The following is a 10,778-nucleotide window of genomic DNA, read 5'->3' on the forward strand; positions in this document are numbered from 1 at the left end:
GCACCTGCATAAGTTGACCTCAATTATCAAGAACGGAATTTTCCCTATATAATATAAAGAAGCAAAACCTTTGTAGCTTGACCACCTGTCTATCTTGTATGTTGACCACTGAAATAAGTCAATTTTGTCTAGGAGTATTATGAAATTCTATTCTAAAACCCTCATAAGTTGACCAGAAAAAAAAATTCAGAAAATTTCCTGTCATTTTTGCAATGTATCTTAAAATTTCACTTGTTTGGTGAAATAGTGTAAAAGGCTAATCTAAACCCTTTTGTGAGTTTACCATCAGGGGAAACTGTAAGGGGTCAGCTTTTGACCATTTCTTTCATCCGTTCATTAAAAACAGGTGTGTTAGTTGAAAAGTTGCTCTTCCAGTTGCAATAGTGAGCATTTGAATAAATGAATGCTCTGTAAATATGCTTTGATCCTTTATTTATGGTGTTTGAATGAAGAAGCCAGGTACGTAGTCCCCTTTAAGGGCATCCCCTTAAAGAGGATCCCTCGTGCTTAGGTAAATTTATTGAAATTGCTCTCAAGAGATTAAATTCTTTAAATATGCGGCTGTCTGAGGACCATGGATATTTGAAACTTTACAACGAATTTTTAGCAGAATATCTTAAACTTGGACATATGAAGGAAGTGAATGAGGAAAAGGAGTCTGATGTAGTTAATTACGCTGCGCACCACTGTGGGCCAGAAGACTATGATCTTTGGCCAAAAGTCAAAAATTAAATTTTCAACTGAAATATATGTAGGCAGTTTTTATATAGTTTTTATATAGCCCCAATTAAGTATTCATAATCATTCCAAACATTATAATTTACTTTTTGGACCGATGAGAGTACAATGTAATGAAAAATACGTAATTTTTTTTTTTTTAAATGTAACTTTTAAGTTTTTATTTCAGAAATATATAGGAATTTCACCTTACTGTTACATTTTTATCAGAGTAATAAGTCTGAAATTATAGTACAATTTTTCAGTTTGTTGGATTAGTTAATACTCTTGACAAACTTATAGTTTATATCTTATCATTTGACATTTTACAATGTTTGAATTACTTTTGAAACTTAGTTCCAAAAAGTTCCACGAGGTAATTAACTAAACTTTCTTTTGTTGTCTTCTTCGATGTTTCTTCTTTCAAAAAATCCTGCCCCATTTTGCCCGTATTGCAAAGGTGGACTAAATATACCGAAAAACAAAAATTAAGTTTTTTTTCTTCATGTTTTTGCGTTATTTTGTAATTAATTCGCGTTATTTTGTAATATTACTTCGGAAATATAATTTGTTTTTCATTTTTAATATAAAATTATGAAAATTAATAAATTTCCATTGCTATATTTAATTATTTAAAGGTATTATAATTTTTTTTTGTTTTTGCTCACCATATTTCAGCCGCTATTTTGTTTTTTTGGGTATTTTTAGTGTATTTCAAAATTTTAACTATGAATTCACTTTACCTGCACATAAAACCCCCCCAAATTTTGAAACAAATTTTATCGAAATATCAATTTTGGCCACGAAACCTTGACTGTGCAATGCTGAATTACCTGGGCTCATAAAAACTTGCAAGAAATAGGAATAATCATTGATTTTCATAATTTTCATTTTGCCGCTAAAAATGCCGCCATATTGGCGATTTCTAAAAAAAGTTTAATAATTTTAAATATATTTTAGTTATTTATCTGTTCTAAAGTTCATATAATTCTTTACAACAAGACACCATAAATAGTTTAAAATTATAGCTTTGCATCGAGTATCAGGTGCTTAGACTGTGGTTTTTTGATTTTTATTGGCGATAGAGCTTCGAAAAACCTTGTTAATGTGCTTTTTATTGGCTTTCAGCATATCTGATAAATAAATTCTGTTGGATTAATGCTTTTATGACCAAAATGTTTTAGTTGACATGGTTTGTTTTTTCTTCCTTTCCAAAGTAGAATACTTATCTGGAACCAAATTGAATACGAAAATTGTGATTTAAAACCTTTAAGCGCAGCAAGTTTTTAAGCTGGTACTTCAGTCCTTTATCTAGATTTTGTCTGCTTGGTTTTCTTTTAAAATTAATCACTACAACCAACCAGCAGTTAGTAAGGAATGTTTAATCTGTAACAATAGGTTTCCGTAAGCGGTGCAAATTGGTGTACCGGTCATCGAATATTATATTCTATTTACAAATAAAAATGCTTAATAACAAAATCATATAAAAAATTCAAAAAAAAAAAATCGCGAGATTGTGTTTATTTTTTCTTTTTTAAAATTAAAATAATAATTAACAAAATATTAAAAAAACATGATTTCAGAAATTACTTTAATAATTTTAAAAAATATATTTCTTTCAATTATAAAATCGTTTAAAAAATTCTGTAAATTTTAAGAAAATAATTTCAATGGTTTTTAATTTATTTGAAATAGGAATATCGTCCATATTGCTGTGCTCCACCTGTTGATTCCATGAAACCATATTCTTCTAACTGGATAAATGTCGTGGATCAACCGGTGCATCATTTAAGTACCTCATGCGAAGAAGAAAAGGTATACAAGTATATATAGAGAGTATTCTTTATTGACTATCGTTAACATATATTTTTTGTAGTTTATTTATATCGCACTAGAGCTGCGTAATGGGCTATTGGCGACGATCTCAGAAACATCCCTGAGGATGATCCGAAGACATGCCATCACAATTGAAACTTTTTTTGCACAAAACTAACTTCATTACCACCATCATGTCGTTGGTCATGAAATTGCGGAGCCCTAACCTACTACGCCACTACGTGTTGTTATGGAATGCTTTACTTTACTTCTAAAAATATTTATTTTTGAATAAAACAGATGTTTTGGTTATAGTATTTTTATATTCTACTAATTACAAGAATTTTCCATACAAATCTTTCAAAGTTTTTGAAAAATCTCGCATATTTTTCTGTTGTCCTTAGTCTAGGAAATAGCGTACAGTCTACCCAGTATTAAGTTGTTCATTATATTTTAGGGTTGTCATGAACATTGCAAGCCAACTAAATGTAGCCAAGCAAGATGTGAAACGGTGGTAAATATTGTTACGAACCTTGTAAATATGTGTATAATTTGGTGAATATTCTTTTGTTATGAGGCTTAATATCTCAGACGGGCTCCAAATAAACAGTTTAACTAGAAAATTTTCAAGAAAGTCATGAAACTTAGAAAGAAAAATACGCGTATAACTTTTTATAGAAGATTCGGTTTAGTGTCATTTTCGTCGAGTTGGCGATAATCTTGGCAACTGGGCGATTATTTTGGCAACAAAATGATAGTTATGGAGATTTTGATTTTCAAAGCGATTGGACCAAACATTAACGAATATATGCGAGAATCATCTAGATTCAGAATGTGTCGAACATTCCGGAGCTTGTCGCTAAGCCTAAGTAAATAAGATTGTGTAGTAGTTTAGTGTCGCAGTGTAGTAGTTTTCATGATGAACTTACCACACGATTTGATAAATCAATATGAAAAGGTACAAGGTCTCTTCTCAGACTATGACTATGAGTAGTAGCAGTAGTAGTCTGCTTGTGACTGTAGAAGTGTTCTGACCTGAGAGAGATCATTGTAAAGACTATTTTTTGCTATACTACACTGTTATTTGAGCTGTAATTGAGTGCTATAAATAGCTGTATCTTCTGAACGTTTCTATTGATAAATATTTGGAGTCTTAAAACTGTTTCATTCATCTTCAATCGAAACGAACCCCTGTGCTCGGTTCAATATTGTAATCTTTCTATAGCACCCTCCATCAAGAATGTTTTGGTACAGAGTTCAAACTGGACACTAAAATTATTGAAAGAACAAGTGGTGTGAACAAGTATAATTGATATTATTTCTTTTTATACATCATCTTTGCTATAAGGAAGCGACTACAACGATTTCGATCGTGTTTTAAAGTCTTTTTATTCATACGACAAACATTATTATTTTTTTATTATTTATTTTCAATAAATCACTTTTGTTTTAATGTTACATACCTTCTTCTTGCACTTATGGCTTAAATTATTTTGAAAGTATTAAAATATTATTAATTAGGCAACACAAATTAAAATATTGTTTATCAAGCAAATAAAAATTTAAAATATTGAAGTTTTATAAAGTTATTAAAGTTTCATGAAATTTCCTTTTTGTATGAAATTTTTAAATGGGTAAAAATTGATGCGAATTAACATGTTAGACTAAGGAAAATGAAGATTTACGTTTTGCTTAGGAAATAAGGCTTTATTTCCAACAAGTTCCGAACCTGTAGTTACGAAAATCGACCGACTGATAATAACAATAAAACAATGCTTCCAAAAAATTCACTATTTGCCGTAAAAATGGGCGCAGTCTGAGGACTTAATCAACAAAACATATATTTATGGTTTTTAGTCTGTTACAGTGCCATTGATTGACAAACTTTAGAACTAGTTTTTTAAACTGTGTTGGTGGTTATGAATTCTCTTGTTTTCTACACCGAATGCAAACTATATCTTACTGTCTCTTTCCATTTTTAAATCAAAACTATATTTTACGAATTACTTCATTACTTAACGGAACATTTTTAATACCGTTTATATTACTAGTGAGACCAATAGTTTTATATGGCAGTGATTACTGGGTAATTAACAAAGTTGACGAAGAGAAACTGATGACTTTCGAGAGAAAATATGATGAAAAATTTTTGGTGCTGTAAGAGAAAACGGAACCTGGAGAATTCGTTACAACCATAAATTACAATCAAAATACATAGAACCTAACTTAGTAAAAATGATTAAGGTTTCTCAAATAAGGTGTTTAGGACATGTATTTTGATACAGTGATGAAAATCCTGTTAAAATAATAATCTTCCAGACACCAGAGGGAAAAAGAAATAGAGGAAGACCTAGAACAAGTTGGTTAGATACAGTAGAGAAGTGGTTAAAGGACTATAGAGTTAATATACCATCCAATAGATTTAGATGGGGTAAACTGACTGAGACTGTCTTGGCCGGTAACCAGATTTACTGTCTAAGAAGAAGATATATTACTTGCTCGCATAAATATTAAATATGATTAACTAGAAACCACAGTTTTAGATTTTAATGTATAGCTTCTTTGTAGGATTATTATTTCAACACGATTATCTAGATACCAGAGTTTTAGAGCGTAATTTTGAACTAGAGTCTTAGAACGCAATGTAGTTTCTGTGAAAGATAGTTATTTAAATACGATTATCTAGAAACCAGAGTTTTAGAACGCAAAATACCGTCTTCGAAGAATAATATTTCTGAACGATTATCTAGATGTCAGAGTTTTAGAGCGCAATGTACCTTTTATGAAGGATAATTACTTAAACACGATTACTTAGAAACTAAAGATTTAGAACGTAATATAGCTTCTTTAAGGGATTATTTTATCAACACAAAATATAGTATATTACTGGCAATTTTCTTAAAATATCTAAGATTGTTTTCCGTCATAGATATTTTATTGTTCTTTACAATTTTCTACGTAATCATGAATTCTCGATTAGCTTAAATATTTAGTACCCCTCATAAAAATGAACGTTTTCGAGTCGGTATTTCTTTGTATAGGATTGATACAAAAATCGTTGAGAATAATATATGTATATTTTTTTACTCAGGATTGTCGGTGTCAACCAGTTACGCCAAAAGAGGTTGATTTGTGTGTCATTCCCGAACCAGTTCCTGAGTGTCCAATATGTCCTCAAGTATTTTCAGTAAGCTTTCTTATTTGATATTTGAGAACAAAATATAGATATTGAGAAAAATTTGTAGTGTAAAAAAATAATTGTAAAGTCTACAAAAAAAAAAAAATCATATTTTCTACAGGAAAAAAATGTTTAATGCTGAATACAGATTTTTTGTTTCTAAGCATTATCTGCGAGCTGCAAAAAAATTCTTGTAGCTGTTTTTTTACCAATTAGTTTTTCTCTTTTTTTCACTCTAGTCATAAACGGATTAAAACTGTTAATTCAAATTCTAGCTTTTGTCTTACAGATTCGCTTACCATAAGATAACTTTATTATTTTTCAAATCATTTTACAATTATTTTCTACACTTGCTCTTATTTTTCAGAAATTATTTAATGGTTTTTAGCTTCGTGTAAATAAAATTGCGTTTCGACTTCATTATCGAATTGATACTCTACCCGATTATTATCTGTATTTAAATATAATTTTCCGGTAAGTTAAATTGCCCGACATTTTTATAAGGGTGGGTTAATATAGTTTTATACGTTCTTACATTTAAATATGATATAATGACAGTTTAAGATTTTTCGTCATAACCAAACACTTGAGCTACCGTGGCTCAGGGGACACATCGCTCGCCTCCCATTGAGGTTCGAATCCTCTCCTTCGGGTTCAAATCCTGGTATTGACTGGATATGCACCGACCTAGTGCAGACATAGTTACTTTATAGAGGTATTTTTTGTTAAATTAACAGAGCTTGTTTGCTAAAAAACAGTTATCTGCTTAAAAAAAACAGGCGTCCGGTTTCAAGTAACGGTATATTTCTGTGATATTAATAGTTTTATACTGACACAGCTGATAGTTTCTTACTGTAAATTTAACAAATTTCTCTTTATAATGTAAAAATATTTAAACAAGCTGTTACATCTTTACATTTTGGATTTGATGATGATGTAGAGAAGTAGATGGCATGCATTCCTCTTAATTTACTTGTTTTAGTAGCCAGGGTAGCCTGCTTAGTTGGGTGTTAGGCTCATGTCCAAGGCGTCGTGTGTTCGATCCCGGCCGGCCAAAGACTCTCCGTATAGTAAATGGTGTTGGTGCACGCTAAATCTGTCGGGTCACGAAGTTCTCTATTTCCCCCATTACAAATCATACCTCTGGAGGTACTGAGGGAGATTGATCGTTCTCTGGTACAGGTCAAAATTACGATCTGTAAATGAATGAATGGATGTATGAATGGGTCTCCGCTCTATAAACGGGTTGTGAGGTATGCATGCCTGAAGTCATACTCTTGGCCATAGATGGCGCCACCGAAAAACAAGAAACGCACCATTTTCTTTACATTCGCTTGGTTTTACGAAGCAGGTTTGCTGATACCGGCAAGTAGCATTAGAAACAATAGCAAAACTTGTTTTATGTTCTTAATGTGCACTGTTAATAAATAGTTAATTGTCTTTGTAACCCCTTTTTTTCCATATATCTTAGTATGAGATTTGTCTGCTAATAATCACTTGTTTCATTTTAATAGGGTTTGCAGTCATTATGGGCAAATGATCCGAGAAAGCAGATCAATCGAAATTGTCATGAAGCTGCAAATAGGACCTGCTGTTGTTGCAATTGCAACAAGACATGCTTTTCGGATAATTCGTTGAAAAAGGATTATTGTGTGCCTATAAGCCCGCTAACCTCTGAAGAAGCGGAAAAGCGCAATGAAGCAATCATTGAACCATTTCCAATGACGAATTGTTGCTGTTGCAAAGATATGAAATGAAAATTTCAAGTTGAAAAATTGCTTAATTAAAAACATCAAAATTTTTTAACATGTGTCACTCAATACTCTATATCAATACATCATATCTTAAATAAATTAAGTTTTGTATCATTATCAGTAGCCCCAGTAAATATCATTATCAGTAGCCCCACATATCCATCCTCTAAATTTTTAAATCTGTTACTAGCAATAAATTATTTTCGAAAAAATTAACTTATAAAGTTTCAAGTCATTGAAACTTAAATGTTTTATTTAGTTAAGAAAGTTTAAGTATTCACATTTCACTCAAATGTTTTCTCCCTTTTTGTTCAATAAGGTTTTTGTTACATTTCAAAATAAAAAAAGTAATAGTTAATAATGGGGATAGTGGGAATATGGTGCCGGAAAAAAATAGATTAAAATTATATTATCAGTGATTGATGATAGAAATATAAATCTCAATTTCAAGATAAATAACAAAATCTATAAATTATAAAGGCGAAAAAATAGAACTTAAAAGAAAGTTATTTAAGGAAAGGGTGACATAATCGTTTAAGCAATGTGGTAGTACAAAAGAAAGTATTCAAACATTAATTCATGATTCATTTCATTCGTGATTTTTCATTGATAATCAATTACTAATATATTTTTTATTTTCATTATGAAATACTGTTTTTTTTTCAGTCATCTTCTAATTTTTACTTAATTTAGTAAAAATATTTGAATAAAATATTTGGGCTTCGATATTTGACCTATTTAACGCGAATCAACTTTCATAAAATTCATTATGATTGAATGTGGTTGAGCAACTGCTTCTTTTTATTTCATTTTTTAGTTGATTCATTAGTTTAGTTGATTAATTTAGTTTGTATCATTTCTCAGTTCACCGATTGATTCAATTTCAGTAATGGGCATGGATATACATACATGAGGAATAATACATTATTAATTATTCATTATTTATTTTAATCACTAAACAATAAAAAGTGAAACAATGATTATCTGAAATGGTGCTTTGATGTTTTAGTCTCTACAAAGAGTATGGAGTTGCCGAACGTATAGAGTTGTCAAATATGTAGTATTTATTTACGAATGAATCTATAAAAAGCTAAAAAATCATTTTTAAGTAAAAAAAGAAATTTTGGAACATTAAACTTGAAAATTTAAAGTTGAATGTTATGAGATTTGAGAGCACTTAAAATGCCTGGTATTAAGCAAGTGCCCGTTTTGATTGTTCTGCAATCAAGCCTCGGGTCAATCTAAAGAAGTGAGCTGTTTCAGGTATTTTTTAACGTTGAATTGTGAGGGGTGGTGGCTCAGGGGATAAAGGGTGGCGGCTCAATGTGGTAAACCAGATTCGGATCCCAGCGATGGCTGGTCTTTATGAATTCTGCATTCGACTCGCACCGACTTTAGTGCTGACGTAAAATATCGTCAGTGGTAGATGGATCATGGGTTAGAGTCCAATGTATTTGATCCAGGAGTTTTCTTGTCTTCTGGGTTCAAAATTGCAAGGCTATTTAGCTAAACATTGATAGTAGTAAACTCAAAATTGTATGGGATGTTCAACACAGGTTATAAAATGAAATAAAATAATAGTGCTTCTATATGAAACTTAATTTTCAAAACGATACTAAACATGTAATTAACCTTAACATTGTTACTAACGGATTGATACAAAGTAAATTACAATATAGGTGAGTGAATGAGTGATGATATTTATCAATTGAAGGAGAGAGAAGTGTGGGATATTTTTTTTTAATTTAAAAAATAATTAATCATTAGTTTTAGTATATCATATCTAGCCATGTCATTTGATTGATTAAATTCATTAATCGTTAATTAAAAAAGGCAAATCAGAGGAAACTACGAGGGTTGCTATTTATATTTCTGGTCTTGGCAACGTTAAGTGTTGCTAGGCGACCGCAGATGATTTTAATCGAGAGTTTGATATTTTTAAACATAAATTCAGCAGACAATTTACCATTATAGCTTCATTTGTGTTGTTGACAGTAAATTGAAAAGTTCTTCTCTTTCAAAAAATGGAATTGAATCGTGAACATTTTCGTGCCATTATTTTTCATAACTTTCGACGTGGATTGTCAAGACAAGAGTGCTTCGATGAACTTAATTCTTTATTCAGCGATAAAGCGCCANTGCACTGTTAATAAATAGTTAATTATCTTTGTGACCTTGTTTCTCTATATATCTTTGTATGAGGCTTGTCTGCTAATAATCACTTGTTTCGTTTTAATAGGGTTTGCAGGCATTATGGGCAAATGATGCGAAAAAGCAGGCCTCTCGAAATTGTCATAAACCTGCAAATACGGCCTGCTGCAATTGCAACAAGACATACTTTTCAGATAATTCGTTGAAAAAGGATTATTGTGTGCCTATAAGTCCACTAATCTCTGAAGAAGCGGAAAAACGCAATGAAGAGATCATTGAACCATTTCCGATGATGAATTGTGGCTGTTGCAAAGATATGAAATGAAAACTTCAAGTTGAAAAAATTGCTTAATTAAAAACATCACAATTTTTTAACATAAGTCCCTCACATTACTCTATATTACTATATTATATTTTAAATAAATTAAATACTTTTGCTTCATCTGGCAAATATCATTTTCAGCAGCACCACATATCCATCCGCTAAACTTTTAAATCTGTTACTAGTAATGATTTTTATTGGGTAAATGCTTGAGTAAAATTTTATTAAAAATAAAATATTTTCAAAAAAATTAACTAATGAAGTTCAAAGTCATTGAAATTTAAACATTTTTATTTAGTTAAAAAAGCTTAAAAATTTACATTTCACCCAAATTCTTTTTTTTCCGTTTTATCCTTTTTATTCAATAAGGTTTTTGTTACATTTTAAAATAAAAAAAAAGAAATTGCTGTCATTTACTTTTTTTAATGGAGATAATGGAATTATGGTGCCGGAAAAAATGGATTAAAATTATATTATCAGTTATTCGGGGCAGAAATATAAATATCAATTTCAAAATAAATAACAAAATCAATAAATTATGTGGACGAAAAAATAGAGTTTAAAAGGAAATTATTAAAGGAACAAGTAACATGATCGTTTAAGCAATGTGATAGTACAAAAAAAGCATAATACAGTAACTAAAGATAACTTTTAATAATTATTTATGTTTTATTGTTTAATTTAATAGTGGACGAAAAATTTATGAATTATGAGGTACAAATTTTTACACCATATTAATCTACGTATTTTTCTACAGAGAAATCTAAAGTTTCGTTTGTTTATATTTAGAAGCAAAAGATTAGATTAATTAAATTTAATTTCTTAAAAAAATTGGCGACAA

The 10,778-nt window shown here is 30.2% G+C and overlaps 1 protein-coding gene across 1 annotated transcript in view; it reads left to right on the forward strand.

The window, feature by feature from the left end:
• Nucleotides 1-10,051, forward strand: part of LOC107452108 (uncharacterized) — an 18,191-nt gene extending 8,140 nt beyond the window's left edge. Inside the window, exons 3-6 of the mRNA XM_043047525.2 lie at nt 2,413-2,532; nt 2,990-3,046; nt 5,624-5,719; nt 9,704-10,051. Of these exons, the coding sequence (XP_042903459.2) occupies nt 2,413-2,532; nt 2,990-3,046; nt 5,624-5,719; nt 9,704-9,940 (510 nt within the window). The 3' untranslated portion in view covers nt 9,941-10,051. The remainder of the gene's footprint in view (nt 1-2,412; nt 2,533-2,989; nt 3,047-5,623; nt 5,720-9,703) is intronic.
• The last annotated feature ends 727 nt before the right edge of the window (nt 10,052-10,778 follow it).

Source organism: Parasteatoda tepidariorum, chromosome 10 (assembly GCF_043381705.1).
Source record: "Parasteatoda tepidariorum isolate YZ-2023 chromosome 10, CAS_Ptep_4.0, whole genome shotgun sequence".
In the NCBI taxonomy this organism is placed as follows: Eukaryota; Metazoa; Arthropoda; class Arachnida; order Araneae; family Theridiidae; genus Parasteatoda; species Parasteatoda tepidariorum.